Source organism: Zingiber officinale, chromosome 11B, assembly GCF_018446385.1.
Source record: "Zingiber officinale cultivar Zhangliang chromosome 11B, Zo_v1.1, whole genome shotgun sequence".
Classification (NCBI taxonomy): domain Eukaryota; kingdom Viridiplantae; phylum Streptophyta; class Magnoliopsida; order Zingiberales; family Zingiberaceae; genus Zingiber; species Zingiber officinale.
Window position 1 is genome coordinate 65,507,753 of NC_056007.1, and position 25,591 is coordinate 65,533,343.

Consider the following 25,591-nt stretch of genomic DNA (forward strand, 5'->3'; position numbering starts at 1 on the left):
TTTACCTCGACTTTACCGAGATTCAAACCTCAAAATTCGAAAAGTATACATGAATCTTAACATACAGTCCAACATCACGAATAATTCGAACACGCAACTAATATATATACTCTAAAAAGATTAAACCCTTATTACATATGAATATACTATATGAATATACTGTCTTATCGTTTATCATTACATCGTGTCTCTGAAGACATTTTGAATTATTTTAACTATAGTAATTATGTTCATCAAGTATGGAAATATTATCACCTTCACATGTCCTTGTTTTTAAATGTTGACTACGAGATACTTAAAAATTTCTTTGGTTAGTGTCAAATGTTTACTATAATTGAATAATTATAACTTTATCTATTTTAAATTATTTTATTGTTATAATTTGATTATTCACTTTTTTCAAAAGTAATACTTCGATAGCACGTGATTGATCCCATGATTTTTTATAAAAAGCGCATCCCACTATATAGAAGAATATTTTCTATCGACTACGTCATAAATTAATCCTTATCTATTTTTATAATTTACTGTGTAATAACTAATAATCAGGTCGGCTATATTAATATTGCATGGGCTCTAATTTGGTTATTCACGAATCACGATTGATTTTTTAAAAAAAAAATATTGAATATCTAAACAAACTTGCAGACACGACGTCGAATGGATAAAATATGTTCATTTATTTTAGTCTCTTTATTTTTAAAAATATATATATATATATTTTTATTGTAAATTTAGTCAAATTATTTTTTATTACTATGGTGGATTCACTAACATTTCATACGGTTTTTTTATGATAAAATGTAACAAATTTATTTAGTTTTATTTAATTAATACCTCTGTTGTCCATAAACGTTAATGATAAATAATTATGAGAAAAAATTTATAAAACCACTTACGAAATTTGATCATAGGTAGTGACGGTGAATACGGAAAAATTTTAAAGGCTTTAGAACTTAGAGGGTGAAAATAAAAAAGAATATCTTTTATTTTTATTATTTAAAGAACATCTTTTAATAAAAAAAAAAACTTAATTAAAAAGAGCACCTCATATTTTAAAAAAAAAATACTTTTATTGAATATTAGTATAGTAACTTTAATGAAAACTACTTATACGTTACTCAAAATTAGCTCTTGAGGTAATGGTATACTGGCATAACTTCTTTTTTAGATATATAAGAATTGAGTCTAAGATTCAACTAATTAACGGATATATTTTTTTTTTACCTTGCAGCAATTTTGATTATAATTATTCCATGTATATCTTTCGCCCAAATCTACTCTAAGATTTAAGTAATTTTGATTATAATTTTATTTTTAATAACTATTTTTACCTTGCAACTAATAGAATTTGACCAATGTTAACTAAATTATATCACTTTTGATCAAATTAGAATAATTTTAATTAATATTTAAATAATTTTTATCAATGTTAAAATAATTATAATTATTTAATAATTTTGAACATGTTGAAATAGTTTTTTATCAAAATTATTACAAGAATACTTGAAAAGATATTTTAAAATTATGAAGAATCCTTTGAATATATTTTTTTAATAGAATGGACTTTTTAATGATAATAAAACTAAAGGATTTTTATTTTTCAAAAATATTAGATAAAAAAAGCAAAGAGTACCAATGTCCAGATAAATCAAGGATTAGCTCAACTAAGATTGATATTTCGGTACATAAATCCTAAATACTATTTTTAGTTATCTCGTGTCCTGTGTAAAGACACTCGGTTAGACTTCACTTTTTGTCATCACAAACAATACAAACAATTCGGTACATAAATCCGAATACATAAATAGTTCAGTACTATTTACGTTAGCAGTAATTAGGAAAAGTGATAGCAAATTACTAGGACCGGATCCTCTGGTCCTTTTGTCCTGGTCCGCTCCTAAATCAAGACAAGAGGATTGATGGAAAGTAATAATCCTCACGTCCTTACTTGTTAACAGATGAAGGATTATTGTCCCCCATCAATATAAAGACTAGATCATGAATTAATCCAACTTTTACATACTAGAGGATTCACCCCCCAAATTACTTAGCTACGATTTGAAAATTTCGAATTCCATGAACACTCCGACAAGTCAAGGCGAATTTGTGTATTTTCTGATTTTTCATCCTTAAGTCATTATATTGCTACAAAAAGTGATAAAAATCATTTCCTTCAACTGTAAATTAAATAATTTTATTGAATCATGTAAAATTCATAGATTCGTCTTTTATCAGTTTTTTTTTTCGTCTTCTTCACATTTTACATGGTTCAGTTATATACTTTATGTGCAAAATTCATTCATCTGCATACAAGTCTCTCAATAACTATTCCAGTAGAAATGATCCAACAGAGCAGTTTGATCCACCTAAAACATGTAAAAGATACAGTGCACAACTCGATAAAATTAGTGAAAATCTAGCATTATTGAACGATCACTATAAATGACAAGCAAAAGCAACTTGCTCCTGAAACCCTTTTACATGTTTGTCCAGTCCCTGCCACAAGGACATACAAAGGATTGTGAGACAGAGTAACAATGATTCAAAATAAAGCATCATCTATTGCTTAAATGTGAGCATGCACTTAGATCTTAGAGAAATAAGACGGGAAAAAATAAGACTAAGAAACAATTAAAAATATTCACGAAAGAAGCTCTACAATGCATTTACTTGTACGATCCTTCACGAAAGAAGGATGAAACGTTGAAAGGAATTGAAAGACTAAACAGGCTTTACAGTGAATTTACTTGAATAAATGTATGGAAAGATAGAGACGGAGGGGAAGAAATAAAAAAATATACACAAGTGATGAAAGTCTCTACTTGTAATTTTGTGAGTTTTCATTCTCTCACCCCAAACCCTCTCTTAATTTCCCAAGCAAGTAAATCCATCCTTAACAGTAATCAGTGGTCTTTATTAAATACTTGGATGAAGATAAGAGAAATAAAATGAAAAAAAAATAGATAAAATGATTCATTTCTCTTGCTTTAAATGGAAGAAAATAGCAAATGAGGGTTTTAACTCATCCATTCCTACGTCTATTTTTGCCACATTGGTCAGAAACGAACAAAAATGAAAATAAATAAATCTCATATAAAATGAGAACCTTCGATCTAATTCTATCAAAAGTACACAAGATAAGTGAAAGAACCAACAGTGTTATAGAATTTATTTTTCAAGATTCAGCTAGGAAGTGAAGCCTATGGCACGTTCAGCAGCTTCCATGGTTACTTGGTTGCTAGCTGGGCAATTGATAGCACAAGGGACATTTTCAAGGTGATTGGTTCTCTAACTCTGGCGCAAAGTAAAGTTGTTGCTTTGTGATCAAAAAGTCACGGGGTTCAAATCTTGGAAACAGCCTCTTGCAAAAAGCAGAGTAAGACTGTATATGATAGATCCTTCCCCGGGACCCCGCATAGCAAGAACTTCGTGCACCGGGCTACCTTTTTGGTTCTCTAACTCTGCTCCACCTGACAATCGAGGTTCAATTTACAGGGGTTGCTACCTCTTTTCAGCATCTGCTTTACCAATTCCCCATCAGCTCCAAGGAGCCTCCTCCTTTCCATAGCCACGCTAACATCGTGGTGTGGGGTTATGACAGCCATTCCTATTCTCCTCAATCTATATTGTCATGCAGTCCTCGTTCTTCCTCTCTCGTTCTTCCTCTCCTCAAATGGCGACCAAAAAGCTAGCAGTATGATTACCTGGGCCCACTTTCAAATGTTAGGGAAGGGTCATTTGACTTGTGACCACTTGAGCAAAGTCAACTATTGGCAATGTAGAAGAGATAGTTTAAAGTGGCAATTTCTCCTGCAACTTCCATCTTCTGTCACCTAGCAACCAGTGCGGCAATGGAGGCTCCATTGGAGGACCTCTCATTTGCCAATGGAGCTCAAATTTTTACAGTTCACTTTAGGAATATCATGGGATCTCAATAGCATCCTGCTTTCAGTCACCAAATCCTGAAGGAAGGGGAACTCTGCTTTGCTCCTTTTCACCAAACTTGAAATCTTGTATTCCACTAAGCTCTTAAGTTTAAATCCCACGGCTGAACAAATTCTTATTGGCCTCCTGGTAATGCATCAAACCAGACCTTCTATGTCTTTATTTATTTATTTTTCTTCTTCTTCTCATAGCAGGGAAGCAGAATTTGATCATTTAAGCTATGCATCTCCCTCATTTCCAAGGTTGAATGTGCAACTCATCTGTCTCAGTTTAGGCCTAATTCTTTGAAGCAACTGACGGTGAAGTTTCTCATGAATAAATGACTATCTACGAAAAGTTACTCTTTGTTCACGAGTGACTGTCAGTTTGCTTCCGTTAAGGGAAGAAGGGCCAGAACAATTTTGTGTGTGCAACAGATGTAAAAAGAAGGAAACTTGTTACAATTAAACTGAACTATGAAAATAATTAGTGAAAATGTAAATTGGAATGCTCCTTTTCATGTTCTTCAACTAAATAATCATCACACGGTATGGATTTCTCAGATCTCACAAATTCTTGACCAACTAGGTACGCAGCTTCCAGATTATGTTACTGGAAATTGATTTTTTTTTTTTTTTTTTTGGTGGCAAAAGCATCAGCTAAGGTAATCACCAATCACCATACTTCTTCATTCTCATTACAGATGCCTAGAAAATTGTCTAGTGTCCGAAGAAGGGGCTCTTCTCAAGAGTTCAAATATGATATGATGCTCTTGTTCTCCAAGGCCAGAAGCAAGACCTGTCATCTCCACTTTCTTATTATTGAGCAGGTTATGTATCAATCTGTAAAACCTGCCCTCACATACCTTGGGAAGACTCAAAATAGAAGTGAAACTTTAGTTGGGGCCTTTGGTTGTTCCAATTCAACATTACCTATCCCTCATTTTGCAGTTCAGCTTGGAGATCAGCTAAATAGAGATTATTGGGACAGGATACTTGATGAGATTGCCATTAGGCTTGACCACTAGCATATGTTTTTTCTCATCCTTTTTTCTTCTTGGTGGCAAGAGGCGAATATGTTCGCCCCCAACCCTCCCGCTAATCTGTCCCAGGGTCAACACGAAAGAGGTAAATCACGGACGACTACTAGCCTTTGGAATAGTAACTAGCACATAAAGGAGGCATTTACCTCGGCTTTGCTGAGATTCGAACCCCAGACCTCATGGTGGCAACACCTCATGCGCTAGCCACTAGACTCATCCGAGGGGACATCCTTTTTTCTTCTTGGACACATAAAACATATATATATATATATAGAGAGAGAGAGAGAGAGAGAGAGAGAGATGGAAAGTCAGATTTCATCAATCATAATATCTTAAGTACAAAATATAAAACATCAAATCCATCTTAAACAAGTAAAAAGAAATCAAACATCCATATCGGTCTCATCACCAACACTTCCTTCATTAATAAATAAGACGAACTCTAATTTAGGTTTATCAAAAGATAAATTGACAATTTCAAGAAAAGCAGCACCCTCCATATCCATGGAATTAAATGCATTCACTCCAACATCCCACATCTTACTTTCTCCTTGACTATAATGTAGATTGGAGTGAACATACACCAAATCTTCCGCTTGTTGTGGTGTTATTTTGTTTTTCTTGAATGAGTGGATGAAATTGTAGGTGTTGGAACCCCAAGGTTATTTTGGTGTGATCAACAAGTTAAGTTAGGTCCTGTTTGTTTCTAACCTAGTGTCTAAGTGTGCAGGAGCTTAGGAGCACAGGTAGTCGAGCGGAAGACGCAGCCAGCGAGAAGGACGGCACATGGTGCGTCCGAGGGACGAGGCGTTGCGGAAGAGTACACCGGCGGACGAGAAGGAAGCGCGCGGTGGTTCCGAGGGACGAAAGCCAGAGCGGAAGATTGCTCGGGGAGCAAGAGACGCAGCTAGCGAGAAGGACGGTACGCTGTGCGTCCGAGGGTTCGGATGAGCCCTATTCCGGATAGCAGAAATCACCCAATCAAGCAGATCCGGAGCAGAGGACCCGGACGAAAGTCAACTGGAGTTGACTAAGCATCCGGGGCGCCCGGAACTGTCCGGGGCGCCCGGAACCCTTCCAGGCGCCCAGAAGTGAGTTTTTGACCAGATCGAGCTTTGACTCGATCTGAACGTTGGGGGATAAAATTTATCCTCCCAGGGCGCCCGGAACCCTTCCAGGCGCCCCGACAAGGCTATAAATATAGTCTTGGTCCAAAAGTTTTTCATCAACTCAGTGCATTCCATTTCCAACACTTGTACACTACTGTTATAGATTAGCTTCTCTATTTTACGCTTTCACTGCTGTAAGAGGCTTCTCCGCCTGAAAGAGATACTAGTGCTACATTCCTTGGATTAACAATCTCCTTGGTTGTAACCAAGTAAAACCCTTCTACCTCTTTCTTTCTGCTTTTTATTTACTGCTTCAATTCTATACAAGTGTACTGTTGAGAGTTCGAGAAAGGACTGTCTTATTTTTGCAAGCTATCCAACCCCCCTTCTAGCCGGCCGCAACGGTCCTACAAGTGGTATTAGAGCCGAGACGTTTCAGGAGGACTAACCGCCGAACGAAGCAACGAGATGGCCGGATCTAACATCTACCCGCCAAAATTCGAGGGGGACTTTGCAAGCTGGAAGAAGCGTATGGAGGTATTTTTCGGTACTGATTTCAATTTATTATTAACAATGGAACTCGGTTTTAAAGCTCCCGAAGCAAAGTAAAATATCAATAGACGAAGAAAGAGCAGGCCAACTACGTGGCAAACAAGAAAGCAGAATTCCATCTGCTAAGCGTACTTCCGCCACAAGAAGTCAACCGTGTCGGCACCAACAACTCGACAAAGGAGCTTTGGGAGAAGTTCCTTGAACTACTCGAAGGAACATCCGAAGACAAGCTTGCGAGACGGGACTTACTTCGCAACCAGCTCACCAACCTCCGTCTTGAAGAAGGTGAAACAATTGCACATCTACACTCGAGGATACAGGAGCTCATCACCGGACTTTCGAATCTCAGAGAAGAGGTAAGTAACCGAGATTCGCTCAAGTACGCTTTAAATTCCTTTCCGAGAAATTCAAAATGGGCATCACTAGTAGATGCCTTTTATATTTCAAAAGACCTAGAAAAAATATCTTTAGAAGAATTTTTCTCGACATTTGAAGTGCACGAATCAAGATGTGCAGGTTCGAAGGAGCCCAAGAACAACATCACCCTCAAAGCATCGAGAGACGAACCTGAGTCGGAATCTTCTCTCAACGACGAGGAAATAGTAATGATGGTAAGACGATTTAAGAAGTTATACAATTCTAGAAAAACTAACCAGGGTAGAAAGAAAAGAACGATTCGCTGCTACCATTGCGACGAAGAAGGGCACGTCAAGGACAACTGCCCTAAGCTAAAGAACAAGGATAAAGATAAAGGTAAAAAGCATGTTCAAAAGCGCAAGGCCCTAAAAGCGACGTGGGACGATACGTCGTCCGAATCGGAAGTCGAAGCATTCTCCGGACTCGCACTGATGGCGAGTCATCAAGACGACGACTGCGATTCAAGTTCCTCCGAGATGAGCATCGAAAGCATCGATAAAGGGGGAGCTTTGTCGGAAGAAAGCAGCAGTTCAGGGGGAGACACGGACAACGAAATCGACAAGGTAAGTCAGGTACGTTCACTTCCTCCCGATAAACTTTTTAAATTTGTTAAATTACTAACTAAAGACTGCTGCAAGTTAGAAAAAAAAAATTAAAATTTAAAAGGAATATTAGCTAAATCTTGCCCATTAGAAATGTTAGATAAATCAAAACTAGAAAATGAAAAATTGAAGTTAGAAATTCAAAATTTGAAAATTCAAGTAGAAAACTTAAAAAACCATACATGTCCATCTAAAACCAATTTTAGAAGATCTAATAATTTAAATTGATACTTTAAATATCACCCTGGACAAATTAGGAACATTTCAAGAAAATGTCCCTAAAAACTTTTTAATTAATCCAGTGGGTTGGAACCTATATTGGGTTCCTAAATCATACTTAAATTAAAACTTTAAAATTAAAATTAGCGCTTTAAGTGAGAAAATTAAACAAAGAATTTCTCTATGAGGCTTTGTCAAGGAAGTGGTTGTTGCTCCAATAACCAAGAAGGTCTAGTGCCTCGCCACGACCTAGAAGCCAAAATATTGAAATAAATGTTTAATTAACTTACTAATAAAGCATTAATACAAGAATTAATTAATGCTTTAAAAAGGTTATTCAAAACATTTTTTCAATTTAGAAATTTACTTACTTAGAAAATTTTTTGTAAAATTGACTAAGTCAATTTTTTTACTTAGAAAAATTTTCTTAAAAATTCTCAAAGACTTAAGTTAGAAATTTTTGCTATTTCAAAAATATTTTTACTTAGATTTTTTTTCTTAAAAAAAAAATCATTTTTTTTCTAATTAAAAACCTTTTCCTAAAACTAGAAATTTCTTCTTTAATTATGTAGAAAAACTTTTTCACTTTTTTAAAACTTAGAATTTTTTGACTTAGAAATGTTTTTTTCAAAATCTTTAACCCTTAGATTGTTTTTCTTGGAACCTCTTTTTTTTTTGTGATCAAAGGGGGAGAAGGAAAAATATAAGTCTAGGGGGAGGGAGACCAAAATTTTAACTAAATTTTAACTTGTGTTATTTTTTGCACTTAATTGCAAATTTAGTTTATTTTATATCTTTTGTTTTTTAACCCTAGCTTAACTTGGGTTGATCACACCAAAAAGGGGGAGATTGTTTTGGTGTGATCAACAAGTTAAGTTAGGTCCTGTTTGTTTTTAACCTAGTGTGCAGGAGCTTAGGAGCACAGGTAGTCGAGCGGAAGATGCAACCAGCGAGAAGGACGGCACGCGGTGCGTCCGAGGGACGAGGCGCTGCGGAAGAGTACACCAGCGGACGAGAAGGAAGCGCGCGGTGGTTCCGAGGGACGAAAACCGGAGCGGAAGATTGCTCGGGGAGCAAGAGACGCAGCTAGCGAGAAGGACGACACGCGGTGCGTCCGAGGGACGAAGACTGTGAATGAGTACGCCGGCGGACGAGAAGGGAACACGCGGCGATTCCGAGGGACGAGAAGCCGAAGGAAAGCCCGCTCGAGAAGACCGGAACTTGGGTTTGGGTGAGCCCTATTCCGGATAGCAGAGATCACCCAATCAAGCGGATCTGGAGCAGAGGATCCGGACGAAAGTCAACTGGAGTTGACTAAGCATCCGGGGCGCCCGGAAGTGAGTTTTTGACCAGATCGAGCTTTAACTCGATCTGAACGTTGGGGGATAAAATTTATCCCCCCAGGGCGCCCGGAACCCTTCCAAGCGCCCCGACCAAGGCTATAAATATAGCCTTGGTCCAGAAGCTTTTCATCAACTCAGTGTATTCCATTTCCAACACTTGTACGCTACTGTTCTAGATTAGCTTCTCTATTTTACGTTTTCACTGTTGTAAGAGGCTTCTCCACCTGAAGGAGATACTAGTGCCACATTCCTTGGATTAACAACCTCCTTGGTCGTAACTAAGTAAAAACCTTCTGCCTCTTTCTTTCTGCTTTTTATTTACTGCTTCAATTTTATACAAGCGTACTGTTGAGAGTTCGAGAAAGGGTTGTCTTATTTTTGCAGGCTATCCAACCCCCCCCCCCCCTCTAGCCGGCAGCAACGGTCCTACAGTAGGTGCTCTAATTTTTCTCACAACAAGAAGAAGAAGGTTGCCCAAATAACTTTAAAGCTAAACTTTGAAGAGTTGGTATGGAAGCACCATGGATAACCCACCACTTAGTTGGAGACATCAAACCTCGATCACACATTGCATCATTATCAGAAAAACCATCACTGGCTGCTAAAAAAGAGGCAAACTCCTCATTGACACTTCTTCATTATGATGAAGATGAGTAATATCTGTCAATGCACTTTTTCCTTTCCCTTAAAACTTCGATGTCCCTATGTGGAGGATGACGATTGGGAGATTCTTGGAGCCACTCATTGCTATAATATCTATATAAAAAGATTGATAATTAAATATGAACTAATATTTATAATTTTTTAAAAGCCTAAAACTTAGTTAAAATTTTTTAGAGTTTTATCTCAGATTCAAAGAATGTGTCAAACAATGCAGAGGTGTATTGCTTTTATTCCATCACTCTACCAAAATATCATGAACAATCTCATAAAAGTTTGAATCTCCACTGTGAGGCGGAGGCACCTTCGAGATAGCAACCCTAATCTTCTCTATCATTCCATCCCACCAGTCATATATTAAATGAAGACACGGTTGATCAATGTCTGCTTTCTTAAGCATCACATAAATTGGACTTGTGAAAGAAAGAATATAATCAATCTTTTCCCAAAATTGATCATCCAATATGTTGTACTTCACTACGCCTTCACTACATCATCCTCCTTGTATAGATCCCATCTTTCACTAATCACCATATTTTCAAAATATTTCTTGATTTGTCTGAACCTTTTAAGTATAATGATTGTGGAAGCAAATCGAGTCTCTGCCAGTGAAAGCATCTTCAAGCTAGAATTATCGTTGAACATCGATAATCTCATATTATGAGTCATTAGAAAATTCTTGATCATCGAATCATCATTTGATACTTCTGCTATCCACTTGCACTCTTCAAAGGCTTCTTTGTTTTGTACAAAGTCAATCGGAGTGTAAAAATTCTTCAAAGCAAGTTTTAGAATATGCACAACACAAGGTGTCTAAAATATGTGTGAGTACTTTGCCTCAACAAGTAACCCTGTGGATTTGCATACGAGAGCATTATCAGTGAACACTTGTACAACATTTTGATGCCCCACTTTATTTATGGCATCAATTAGCAACTTAGAGATGAAACCTTTATACTAACACTCTTTTGTTTCCAAGCGGCTTTTGTTAGGGCCAACAACTTTTCAATATAAGCTTTTTCTCTTTGAAGAAGTGTAGTTCTCAACAAATTGTATCCAAGTGGAAGATAACCCGAAATCGTTCGTTGAGTAGTCATACTAAAAGCACGAATATAATGAGGATTTCTAGCAATATTGAAAGATAATCCCCGTGTAAAACAACCTTGCAATTTCAGAGTGAAGTTCATCGCTAGCATTCAAATTAAAAGCTTTTTCAAGAGGGCCAAGTGTTCCTTTCCTCTTCTTTGTTGATCTTGGATCATTACTTTGCAAGGAAAAGGACTACTGCATGAGGATTTTGAAGCCATGTTTGATGATGTAGATAATGAAGGCAATTGAACTTCTTTCGATTTAGCATTCTTCTCAATTCAGCGTCATCCACTAGTTATTAAATATGCTTTATTTGATTTATTGTAACAGCCACACAACCAACAATTCCATAGCCTTTTGAGTTTTAATAGGTGTGCTTTCACCCTCGAGTAAGATCCCTTGCATACTTTAATACATATGTTACATGACCAAGTAACATTTCCTCATCCAGCACCCTTTTCAATCTTGGTTACAAATTTCTACAAAGGAGAATAATCATCTACATCCTCCTATAAACTCTCCTTTGAAAATTTTCCATTGCAAAATAGCCGAAATAACAAAACAAAACTATAAATAGTAAATAGATAAAAGATGATCAAAACCGAGAATGAGTGGCAAGCACAGAGGCATGCAAGATCATGAAAGATGATTAAAACCGAGACTTTTAGATATTGTTCATCAAAAAAATTGAAAGCCAAAAAGAAGAAAAAGGAGATTGAACGATTAGGGCTTATATTCAAATTTCTAAATCAAATCTTTTTAACAAAATGATTAGGATTTAAGCACTTTAGAGGAGTGGAGCAGAAATCAAAAACAATAATTTAGGGCTTACATGTGCGTCGACGTCGATGTCGCGAGTATGATGAGAGGCAAGCATAAAAGGGTTAGCGTTTAGGGTTTAAAAGCCCACAACCCAATTCATTTTTATTAATTATTTTCCAATTAATCCTAGAAATTTTCAAGTTTTTTCAATTAACCCCTAAAAATTTTAAATATTTATAATTTTGCCAAAACGTATCCAGAAAAACGTTTCCTAGTCGTGTCCAAAACGTATCTGCATGGTCAAAGCTCAAAAAAGTCCATGACACATTTTTTATCGTATCCGATACGCGTATTTGCGTACCGTATCTGTATTCATATCATATCCGTGTCCGATATTTCAAAAAAAAGTCAAAGTATCCATGCTACATAACTCGTTAACCTCTTGGATTAATGAAGAAATTGACCGGATCAAGAGGAATTTTTATGGTATCATGTTTGGCTTCTTGGAATCTAGTTTGTCAGAAAGTAAAGATAGCTCGGAGGTTTTGTTGGTATTAGTGCTCTAGAGACAATCAAATTATAAAGGTAATTACTAGAAAATATAATTGCAATATTACTTAAAAAAATAACTTATGTACCTGATAAATTATAACAAAATGTGCTAATAGCATTGCTGCTTTAGTAATAGATAGAGTAAGATGTGGAATGATCCTAAAGCATGAGGTGCAATTATTGAAATGACTCTAGGCATAATGATTTCGAGATAGAAAATTGACTTTATGGTATGATTAGTATGTACTATGTTTCTGCTATGTATAGCAGTAGTAAAGCATCTCACATCTACAAAAAAAATAGTGATATTTAGAAAGTACACAGGTAGGATTTAGAGAACAACCCATTCGACAACTTGCCATGAGAACTATGTAGTAAGTTATCAAGTACCTATAGAGGACTTGTGTAGATGAGCACAATTAGTCCTTGTTAAGAGAAAATCGTGTATTAGACACCACGGAGTTATTGACTTATATAGAGAAGGATATAGAGTATAATTACAATAATACCCCTAGTTATTATATTTACAATATTCTAACACTCCCCCTCAAGTTGAAGAATGTAGATCATATGCACCTAGCTTGTTACATATGTAGTTAATTTGGGAATCTCTCAGTGACTTAGTGAATATATCTGCTAGTTGATCATGTGAGTTGACAAAACTAGTAGATATTTCTCCTGATATGATTTTCTCTCTAACAAAGTAACAATCAACTTCAATATGCTTTGTCCTCTCATGAAAAACTGGGTTCGAGGCAATATGCATGGCAGCCTGATTGTCACACATAAGTGACATTTGTGTAACCTCCCCAAACCTAAGTTCCTGAAGCAACCATTTTAGTCATATAAGCTCTTGACTAATTATGATCATAACCCGATACTCTGCCTCTGCACTGGATCTTGCCACAACATTCAGCTTTTTGCTTTTCCAAGAAACAAGATTACCTCCGACAAATATACAAAATTCAAAAGTGGACCTTCTATCAATGGGAGATCCTGCCTAATCTGCATCAGAGTACCCTATGACTCGAGTATGTCCTTTGTCTGCATACAAAAGACCCTTTCCTGGTGCACCTCTGATATATCGAATATGCGAGTTACAGCATTCCAATTTTCTTTGCATGGAGAGTTGAGAAACTGACTTACTACACTTACCGCAAATGAGATATCCGGACAAGTAATATTAAGGTAGCTTAGTTTTCCTACTAATCGCTTGTACCATTCAGGATCTGGAAGAGGCTCCCCCTGATTTGGCAGGAGCTTGGCATTATGATCTATAGGATTGTCGACTGTCTTTGAGTTTAACATTCATGTTTCTTCCAAAATATCCATTGCATACTTCCTTTGGGATATGACGATCCCCTGTTTAGACTGTGCTACAGCTATCCCCAAGAAATATTTGAGTTTGCCGAGGTTTTTGTCTGGAAATGTTTAAAAATATGTTGTTTCACCTGCGAAATCTCAAGATGATCACTACCTGTGATAACAATATCATCAACATAAACCACTACGTAGATGCAACCTGTAAATAAGTGGCGATAAAAGACAGAATGATCAGCCTCGCTTCGAATCATGCCAAACTGTTGAATTACAGTACTAAATCTACCGAACCATGCTCTAGGTGATTGCTTGAGGCCATATAAAGATTTCCGCAGACGACATACAAGACCAGAAGACTCCCCCTAAGCAACAAAACACGGAGATTGCTCCATGTAGACTTCCTTGAGCAGATCACCATGTAAGAATGCATTTTTGATGTCCAACTGATAAAGAGGCCAATAGCGAATCGCGACAATTGACAAGAATAGGCGTACAAAAGACATCTTGGCAATAGGAGAAAAAGTATCCCCATAATCCAATCCGAAGATCTGAGTATAGCCTTTAGCGACGAGACGCGCCTAAAGGCTGTCAACCATACCGTCTGGACCAACCTTCACCGTATACACCCATCGACAACCAACAACTAATTTCCCAGGTAGTAGAGGAACGAGGTCCCAAGTTCCACTACTCTGTAATGCACAAATTTCATCGAGCATAACCTGTTTCCATCCTAGATGGGCAAAGGCATTACCTGAAGTCTTAGGAAGAGAAATAGACGGCAAGGAAGAAAGACAAGAATAATAGGAAGGAGAAAGACGATAACTCAAAGAAACATAGTGAGGAGAAGGATTACGAGTGGAGCTCATACCCTTTCGAAGTACAATAGGAATATCAGAGTCAAGAGATGGGACCGGAGGAAATGGCGAAGAACTTGGCTCCAAAGATGTGTCCACGGCAGTGTCAGGATCGGTCGACGGCAAAGCAGGACGAGGACGATGCTGATAAACCTGCAAAGGAGGAGACGAGGCTGGGGATGATAGAGGCACCTCCGGAGGACAAAAGATAGTCACTGGTGCAGGTGGAGAGGGAGAAACCTCGGACTGAGAAGCGGGAAGCCCAAAAAATGAAACTGAATCAAAGAATGTGACATTAGCAGAGATAAAGTACCGACGAAGACTAGGGGAATAACACTTGTACCCTTTATGAGACCGTGGGTACCCAAGGAAAACACACTTATGAGACTAGGGAGAGAGTTTATCAATGCTAGGATCAAGATCATGAGTAAAACATATAGAACCAAAGACCCGATATGGTAAAGAATAAAGAGTATGATGAGGGTAGAGGATATGATGAGGTATTTTACCCTGGAGAATGGAGGAAGGCATACGATTGATGAGATAACACGCAGTAAGTACGACATCACCCCAAAAATGATGAGGAACATGAGAATAGAGAAGAGTCTGAGTGGTCTCAAGGAGATGATGATTCTTGCGTTCTGCAACCTCATTTTGTTGAGGGGTATGAGGGCAAGACGTGCGATGCAGTACACCATGAGATACCAAGAAGGGACAAAACTAAGTAAAAAGATACTCGCGTGCATTATCACTTTGCAAAGTTCGAAGAGAAATACCAAACTGAGTTTTGATTTCATGAAAAAAAGATTGAAAAATAGAAAATAATTCTGAACGTTCCTTCATCAGATATAACCATGTACAACGGAAAAAATCGTCTATAAAAATAACAAAATATCGTGATCCCAATGTAGAAGAAACACGACTCAGACCCCAAACATCATAATGAACCAAAGCAAAGGGGGGTGCAGCCCGACTCACAGTGCGAGGAAAAAAAAACTACGAACATGCTTACCTAACTGACACGACTCACAAGACAAAGACTCTAAGTGAGAAAGACTAGGATGTAATTGTTTCAACTTATCAAGACCTGGATGTCCCAACTGGGCATGAATAAGAAGTGGAGATGTCACCGCCGAACCAACAAGAGAGGGTTGTTGAAGCCGATAAAGTCCATGAGACTCACATCCGAAGCCAATCATCCTTCCCGTACTCCAGTCCTGTAAGGAAACATGCATTTTAGTAAAAGAAATAACACAATCAAGAGATCGAGTAAGTTGACTTATTGACAATAGATTAAAGGGAGCTCCGGGAACATAAAGAATATTATGAATGGAAAGAGACGGAGAAGGATGAACAATATCAATACCCTTAAACTCAATTTGGGAACCATTGGCCATGGTAACAATTGGTAAAGAACCAGAAGTAGTGAGAGAAGAAAATAGAGATTTATTACTAGTGATATGATCAGTGGCCCAGAATCAAGAACCCAAGGACCTGAAGAGCAAGATATGCCAGCAAAGGAATTACGTGCAACAACAGCAGTGGAATCAGAAGCCTGACGATCCTCAAACCATTTCAGAAAGTCATTATAGGAAGGTTGTGGGGTCGGATCCAATGGCGGTTGCGCAGCGGAAGCCGAAGAAGCGACAGAACTCTGAACGACCTGAGCAGCGCGAGGAGGTCGACCATGTAGACTCTAACACTTATCAATCGTGTGTCCTGGTCGATGGCAGTGATCACACCAAGGATGTCCTTTGCCACCCTTACGAGGTGGAGGTCTGTTGTTGTTTCGAGAGACCAAAGCTGGCGAGTCACTAGGAACGGAAGGAGGCAACGTCAAGACTTTATCAGGGACACGGAGGAGAGTCGCCCAGGCACTGTCTATGGTAACCTCGGGCTGCACAGGATCTGATCACGAACATGAGAATAATCTGAGGGCAGACCATATAAAGCCAAAGACATAAAAACTTTTTCCGATTTTCAAGCTCTGCAACAGGAGTGGCCACAGGTGGAAGTAGTTCATTGTAGTCACAAAGAAGGCTAGAGACCGAACCCAAATAAGTTGACATTGAATCCTTAATTTGATGGGCACTGAGGATGCTCATGAGATCTTCACAAACTTGATAGAGTCACCAAGAGGTGTTTGTAAAGAGTTGTTGAACCTGTCTCCAAACATCTTTACAGATTTTGTGAGTGCGGAAGACATCCTTAAGAGATGAATGCATGGTGGCTCGGATAATGTAACACAACTGGGCGTCAACCTTTTTCCATAGAGGACGATCGACGACTTGAACATCCTCTTCGGTTTGAGAGAGATGTGTCTCATAACTCTGTCCAACAAGCCAAAGCTCAATGTGAGAGGCCCAAGAGGAGTAGTTCTTACCATCCAACTGCTCGAAGGAGAGTGGTGCAGTGATGTGGTTGGTAAAGATCGAAATATCCGGCTTTGGAGTGCTGGAGATAGCCATTGATCAGCTCGGTGAAAAAGGGCAGCAGCTCGACTCTTCGGCGACGTCGCAACACCTCGGAGATAGGCACGGAGTTTCTCTCTGTCGTCGGACTGCATGAGAATTAAGGGTTTGCTGCGGTGTTGGAAAATTTAGGGTTTGTTGCGGCACAAGGATACTACGACGCAAGGATATTCAAAAGGAAGAGCAACGGCGGCTTGTGCTCGCGATCGGGAAAGAGACGCCACGAGAGGGAGAAGAGGGATCGGGAGAGATTTTCTCCCGTCCAGGCGTGACTAATGGCGGTAGGAATTGGTGGCGGCAGCGGAAAAATTAGGATTTGGCTCTGATACCATGTTAAGAGAAAACCGTGTATTAGACACCACGGAGTTATTGACTTATATAGAGAAGGATATACAGTACAATTACAATAATACCCCTAGTTATTATGTTTACAATATTCTAACAGTCCTTAAATTTGAGATTACTATTATCACACCATTGGGCGTTGGATGCATAGTGAAAACTAGTTGGGAAGAGTGAGTTCTCCAGTGGCGTTTTGTAAATGGGTAACGGTTGTATTGAATCCTAATAAGACAAATGTTGATTTAAGTTGGCAAAAGATGATTACGCTCGCCCCCAGCACCCCCGCCAACCCGTCCCAGTACCAACACGGAGGAGGTAAATCACGGGTGGCTACTAGCCCTTAGAATAGTGATTGGCACATGAGGGAGACATTTACCTTGGCTATGCCAAAATTCGAACCTCAGACCTTAAGTTGGCAGCACCTCACGCGCTAGCCTCTAAGAGCATGTTGTGAAATAAGATAATAAAGGGACTATGTTATATGGTAATAGTGCTACATAAGGACTTTTGTGAAAATCGCCACTTTCAGATTGGTGTATTTTTGTTGCCTTGCTAAATGTTAATCAAGATTTCTGTATCTAAAAGGATAAAATAGCTTTTCATACAAGATTGCTACTATATCTAGAAGTTTGTAGAGTCACATGCATAAGACTCAAACTCTTAGCATGCGATGCATATAGGCTTAAGGGAGGACACATGGATAATTAAGAGTTAGTTATCCTAATTAACTAGTTAATTAATTGTGCAATTATAATTAAAGGATCAAATTAAAAATTATTTAACAGTTAATTAAATTTCCAATTGAATTTTAAAAGATTCTAAATTATTAATTAATTTTACATGAGTTGTAAAACTCGAGAAGATTCTTTTAGATTTTCAAATAATTAGTTAAAAGAAATTAGTTTCTAATTAATCTCAACTAATTGTATCCATTTTGATAGTCAAGATTAGATATGAACCACCTCTAGAAATTGATGGTCTTAGATCAGATTTATAATGAAGTTATTTCTAAACCTTAACCTCTCTCTGCTTCAGAATTGACACCAACCACTTTGGCACCGCCATCATGTCATTGTTGTGACAACGCCTCCCTCATCCTTTTATAGATGTTAAAACTTTTATGCTATACGACAACCTTAATCTCGTGGACGAGCAAACTTTGTGTGACAGCCACAATGGTACAAACAAAACTTTCATCCTAGTAGTTATTTCTATTTTGATCTAATATTGCAAGAAAAGATCAATGAAAAAAATGTTTTTGTTGTGCCAGTGAGTGGCACTCCCCCTGTGACGATTCCAATAGACTTGGTATTGTAAATCTGTATACACGCAATTGATCATATCTTTAGAAATGGTAGTGGGACCTACACTACTCTTCCCTACCTTAGGAGCATGTATTAAGGAGTTTTTATTTCTCCTACACTTGTTGAACCCGACAAGAGCTAAATCGCATCACCATCATGTGGTCTTTTACCTAGTGTAGCCTAACGAGGGTGTGCAGTTTTCTGAGTGATGAGCATCTTACAAGTGGCTTCATCAAACACCTCCATGTCCTTTGTACGGGCAAATTTCTTTAAGCAATCGGTTCCTGATTTATATGATTGCTGTGAGGAAAAGGATACACAGAGAATGTTTCAATTGACAGCTTCTTCCTTGGATTTTAACATGGGCAGTATCCTGTCAGCTGTATCTTTGAAAGCATTGTTTACTTCACTCGTATCTTTACTCTCAACCTAAACTACATGGCAGTGGAGCTCCATTAGGATTTTCCTAACTAAATTGTCATAGTCCTTATCAAATGGACTTCTTGATATTTTCTATTATATGGTTGACACTCTTATGCTTCAAGAAATTGCAGGTCATCTTCGCTGGTGATGTGCAGAAGCTCAACATTAAGATAAAGCTTAGGAAAAGGACCTAACTGGTCCAGACCTGTTACGAGGTGCATTTGAAAGACATGGTTGGCTGCCTTATTTTTAATGTATCGGGCTTGATTGCTCTCTGTTAGGTCACTGGACTATGGAAACCCTCAGATCTTAATGATGCTGAGCCTTGCATTTTTCTACTTGTGTACCGGCAAGCAAGGACCATACATGTTTGTAAACATGGATCTCTAAGATACATAAATGTCCAATGCATATATCCCTTTCAACTAACTAAACCGTCGTCAATTAGCTTCTTCTAGTTAAAACCCAGCTTCATTTATCTAGGTTAGGATATATTATCTAGACACAGGTGCCTCTATGAACGCTTTAAATGTTTTACATGGTTGGAAATATATTATATGTCTAGTCTTGCGTTTCCTCCTCTATGCAACATTATCCAAAAGAGCTATGTTTCAGTGACAGTAATGCATAATCACTATTGCTGAAACATAACTATTATAACTTATCCAAACAAACAAAAGGTTAGGAGCTTCATGCATAAGCTTAGAAAAATAAGGTTACACTAAATTCTCATTGATCAGCAACATGAAAAACAAGATTCTCAGTGTGATATCAGAGATAGCAAAATAACAAGATAAAAAGGGTAGCTCGGTGTACGAAGCTCCCACCAATACAAGTCCAGGAAAGGGTCTATTGTACGCAGTTTTACTTTACTTTTTCCTTTACTTTGCAAGAAGTTGTTTCCGAGACTCGAACCGATGACCTCTTGGTCACACGGCAACAACTTTACCGTTGCACCAAGGCTCGGGATAGGTTTCCGAATTCAGGTTAATGTTGTAATGAAGAAGACTATAGATAGATATATCTGAAAAGCCAGTTGAAACGGAATTAGATGGTGATCAAATAATTTAATTACCAGAATATCAAAATTATCCGAAGATGAAAAACCATCAAGAAGACAATGCTTTCTCTAATCGTTCCTGCAACTCCCCACTCTTGAATTTTTCTGTTTCACGGTAATTTCAAGAAACAGAAACATCAGCAAGTAAAAGTTGACACAGTAGCAAACTACAAAATTGGAATATTGCATCATCATAGAAGTAGAAGTTAAAAACAATATAGAACATAAAGGCGAGTAAAATTTTAGTTAATTATATTTCAGTTTCCTTCATAAACAATACAACAAAATCCTTTTTTTCCCATTTCTTACTGTGCAAGATTGAAAGAGATTCATCATCTCACCACAGTCACGAACACGAGAAGGAATTCCGACTGTATCTAGGAGTGGCATCTTCAATTGAGTCCAGAAAGCGTCCAACGCACATCTGATTAGGTTCTAATTATTAACTTTATTACTCTTGTGCATGATTTATTTTATATTTAACTCTCTATCACTGTGTGCATGATTAATTTTATGGTTTATTTGACCGGATTTAAATATCCTAGCATTATCTTCAAAATTCTTTAAAATAGGCCATAATTATTTGATCAACTATGTGGAACCAAATAATATTTAGCAGAACTGAAGCTCATATATGTATTTCTACTGATAAAACTAGAAGGCATTTTTTCAACTATTAGATCCTCACAAATTACATCTATCAGATCTTTTCAACTTAACTATAGAAGAAATGGTACCTTACCCTGATGAAGCAAGGGCACGTCGAAACATGAGTGAAAAGGATTGAGTAGCAAGTACGAATTAAGCAATTATTATGGATAATATATATTCTGCTTATGATCAATTAATATTCTAGGTCAGGTTCAATTCTGTTTCTTCCTTCTAGGCAATCTTCCTATGATAATTATGGAAGAGTTAAGGAGTGGGGCCAACAATCTTATATTATGCTAAGATTAGCATAGAGAAAAGAGGATGGGCCAGCAGCACCAAAGATAATTTCTATTAATTTATACAGTCCATTAGCATATCTCATCCTTCAATCAGCAAAGGCCATGATCCATGGACATAATACTAGGAATATTGAAAGGATGTGTTACACCTTCAATCAGGGTCCAGTAGAACCTGAAACCACAATCATGTCAATGGTATAAATTGATAGAATATCTCTTTCTTCATTCAGCAAAGGCCGTGGGCACAAGTAACGGTGTCCATTATAGCATGCTGAAAAGATTGAAAGGTGAGTAGCACTTTCACTTATGTTCAGGAGAGCATAAACTATAAAAAATGGGTAATTTGCTATATCCTTGACATTATCAAGAAAAAAAAATAGTTGCAGCAACTTCCAACATGAAACTTATGTTTAATTAAATAGTCATCATATTATTGAAGATAATGAAAAATGACAAGCTGAAACTATCAAGAGTTTGATGTGATAGGCTATGTAGTATTTACCAACAGTAATATCACAGCCACCGTAGAACTCTCCATCAATGTAGAGTTGGGGAAAAGTTGGCCAGCTGGAGTATGCCTTCATCCCCTCACGCAGAGAAGTATCATCTCCGAGTATGTTCACTGTCTCAAAGGGTACGTTCAACGTCTTTAATATTTGCAGAACAGCGTTCGAGAAACCGCACTGAGGAAAATCTTTGGTTCCTTTCATGAAAAGCAGGACCTTGTGGGACTGAATCAACTTATCTAGTGTCAACTTCATCTCAGGACTCAGCGCTGAAGCAAAGATTAAATAGGCCATTCAACAAGTTGCGTTTTCTAGTAATATATAACAAATTTAGAGGGAAAAAAAACTAATCGATTTGAATTAAACTTTCATTGACATATCATAGGTCAAAACTCCGACGAGATGGATAACCGAGATGTTACCGGAGAAGTATCGAGCTGAGAGGGAGGACGCATGATTCTTGAACGGTAACCGAACTGGCTGGGCGACGAGTGTAGCAGCACTCCTTTTGAAGAGAGACGAGTTCGGAAGGGTAGGGGCTTGGAAAGAGACCGCTAGAGCCCTCGCGGCGGTGTTGGCTGTCCAATAAGAGCGACGAGCGAGCAAGGTCATGAGAGTTCGAGCAGAGACGGCAGCAGCAATGGTGGCCATCGTCGTCGGCACGAGGAGAGGAGGCGGCGGAGCTGAGAATGGACGAAACCCCACTTTGCGATGGTAGTGTGATGACAAAGGTAAATGGGCCTTCACTGAATTTATGCCAAGGTCCACCCGTTTGGTTCGCCCGCTCCCAAAAAAAAAAAAAACAAATCATCTTTTAGATCACTTTTTATGATCTATGAGATATATCATTTGTATTTGTGATTAGATCGGGGCTATGATCGAAAAATAATTGTGATTTCATCTTGGATTCATCGTCCCTATCATATTATAGTTTTTGTTCGGAGTGGGCGGTCAGAGGTTGTCCAGAGGACATCCTCGCTTGCGGCCCAGTAACCTGGCCACTTATCCACCATCGGAGTCCTTCTGGCCGCTCGCTCCGAACAAAAATTATAACCTGGTGGGGACGATGAATTTAAGAAGGGATCGTAACTATTTGCGACCGGATTACGATCGCGATCCAACCGTAAATACGAGTGGCACATCCCCTGAACCACAAAAAAAATGGTCCTAGAGATCCTCTCATCAAAAGAATTATTAAAATATATTATTAGTAAGTATTATCCAATATATATATATATATATATATATATATATATATATATATATATATATATATATATATATATATATATATATATATATATATATATATATATATATATATATAATCGTTTTTTAAATAACAACCTCTTATGCTATGGGACTTAAAGAATGCGCTTGTGCATGACTGTCCTATTGTCAAGTCTACGTGGCATCACGATTCCTTTTCTTTTTGTAACACTGCTCTATAGTCTCTCGTCAAAGCTCCATAGCGAAGCTAGGGCAGCGGAAACGTTTCCTCTGTACTTGTCACCTCACCGCGGCAAGTCCTCTCCCCTCACCACGACGCTCGTCATCCTCTCCCCTTATCGCATTTGTGTGATGCCCTCTTCCCTTGGCAGTGAAGCTTCGCAACGAAGCTAATGCAGTGAAGCTAGGGAAGCAAAACTTCACTCTCACAATTCCTCTTGCCTGTGTTTGCCTTCATCTCCCCTTGGTGTTCCCGTGGTCTCTCGTCAAAGCTCCGTAGCGAACCTAGGGGGGGAAGAAAAGTTTCACCCTCACCATTCCTCTAGTCGACCTCTAGCAGCCACAATCCCTCTCCGAAGCCGTCCCTTACCGCGTCGCTCGCCCCTCACCGTCGCTCTCATTGTGAAGCTTCCATATCCTCGCCAACCTCAAGAACAACCTGTTGGTTGCTACTCGAAAAACCTAGAGGTTCCACTGTATAAAAATTTTGTACAAAGGTCTGAACCTTTTCCTAGCTACCATGTGTTCTTTTAAATTAAATTTTGGATCGCCTGCGGAACTTAACACGTTTGATCCAAAACTTAATCTATTTGTTCTTTTAGGTTTTGACTTGGATCTCCTGCGGAACTTAACACGTTTGATCCAAATCACCTAAGTTATTAATTTCATTAAATATTAATTTCCAAAATTGGTTCTCAGTACTGACGTGGCGAGGCACATGGCCTTCTTGGATATGGGAGCAACCACCACCGACTAGACAAAACCTTTTAAGGAAAGCTAATATTTAATTTCCTAAAATAACTTTAGGTTAACCGAAAAGAACAATCAAATCACAAGGAAAAGAACAACAAAAGAACACTATATCGAAAACAAATTCGAAACACTAGAATCGTATGCCTCTTGTATTTAGTATTATTTCCAAAAATAACTAGTATGATGCGGAAAGAAAAATTACTAGTTATACCTTTTAGAAAGACCTCTTGATCTTCTACCGTATTCCTCTTCTAACCTCGGACGTTGTGTGGGCAACGATCTTTCGAGATGAGAACCACCAAGCACCTTCTTCTTCCTTGCAAGTTTCGGCCATCAAAACTTCTTCTAGGATGAAGAGGTTCGGCCACCACCACCATGCTCCAAGGGATGCTAGAAACGAGGCTTGCTTTCTCTCCTTCTTCTCCTTCCTTGATCCGGCCACTAACAAAAGCTCCACCAAGAGATAAGTTTCGGCCAACAAGAGGAGAGAAGAGAAATAAGGCCGGCCACCAAAACCAAAGAGGAGAGGAAGGAAAAGAATAAAGATTATTAACCATAAAGCCTTCTCTACCCCCTCTTTTATAATCCTTGGTCATGGCAAATAAGGCAAATTTAATAAAAATTTCCTTAATTCTTTTTCCATTGAAAAGGAAAAATTATTTAATTAAAAATAATTTTCTTTTTCAAATACAATGGTCGGCCACCTCAAGCCCCAAATCAAGGAAAGTTTTAATTAAAACAAGAATTAAAACTTCCTAATTTGTTTCCGGAAATTTATAAAATTTCTCCAATAATTTAATCCCTTCATGATTGGTTTATAAAAAGGAAATTTAATAAATTAAAATCTTTCTTTTAAACATGTGGATAAAAAGAAAGTTATCTCTAAAAATTAAAATCTCTTTTAATCTACAAATAAAGAAAGATATCAAATCTTTTCTTAATCTCTTGTAGAAACTTATAAAAGAGAATATTTAATTTTTAAACTTTCTTTTAAATCATGAACATGATTAAAAAGGAAAGTTTTCTTAAAATTTAAAATCCACCTTGTAATCAACAAATTGTTGATACAGTCTGACCTGGATGTTGTTTTGCTGTTGACACTGATTTAAGTTTGTATCAGATATTTAACTCAGATTAATTACTAATCTAGGTTGACTAGGTTGACCTGATTGAGAAAGTCCTAACTGGGATGTTAGGCAGTTGGAAAGTCCTGGTGAGTGAAGCCAGGCAGATTGGAAATCCTGGTGAGTGAAGCCAGGTAAAAACCCTAGTGAGTGAAGCTAGGTGCAAGTCCTGGTGAGTGAAGCCAGGCAAGGGAAAATCCAGATGGATCAAGGGTGATCGGACATCTGGTGTTGAAAAGTCCAAGAAGGAAGCTTGGCATGCGAAGTCGGAGAGAGCTAGGAGCTCGTTCCTCCGGACTAGGTCGAGAGGGCTCGACCCGGCGAATCGGTGGCGGATCGTCCGGATCGGTCCCGCACCGATCCGGACCGCCGACCGATCAGAATCGATCGATCGCGCATCGACGGGCCTCGCATCCGATCGAATCGATCATCCATCGATTTTATCGGGACCGATCGAAATCAATCGAGCTCATCGATTTCACCGATCGGTCCGAGACCGATCGAGGCTTTAAGCACCGGACGAAGCGACATCTGATCGGTGGGACCGATCGATTAGTTCTGATCGGTCCGCACCGATCGAGCGCCGAAGCACAGTGCGACGGTCCGGGACCATCGATTAGTTCGATCGGTCCGCAGACCGATCAGAGATGATTCAGAAAGCATGGATCGGTCTGCAGACCGATCCACAGTATGGCTTGTTTTGCATGCGCTTTCTCTTATTGTTTCTGATTCGCAATTGCTTTTACCTATTTCGTTTCTAA

General features: G+C 38.3%; 1 protein-coding gene across 1 annotated transcript; it reads right to left on the reverse strand.

Moving 5' to 3' along the window:
- Positions 1 to 2,276: 2,276 nt before the first annotated feature.
- LOC122035155 (uncharacterized monothiol glutaredoxin ycf64-like) lies at positions 2,277 to 22,242 on the reverse strand. The gene is made up of 4 exons (XM_042594549.1): positions 21,927 to 22,242; positions 21,501 to 21,773; positions 20,064 to 20,153; positions 2,277 to 2,499 (listed from the first exon to the last, which is right to left on the reverse strand). The coding sequence occupies exons 1-3, from the start codon at positions 22,153 to 22,155 to the stop codon at positions 20,098 to 20,100; spliced, it is 558 nt and encodes a 185-aa protein (XP_042450483.1). The 5' UTR covers positions 22,156 to 22,242; the 3' UTR covers positions 2,277 to 2,499; positions 20,064 to 20,097.
- Between the last annotated feature and the right edge of the window lie 3,349 nt (positions 22,243 to 25,591).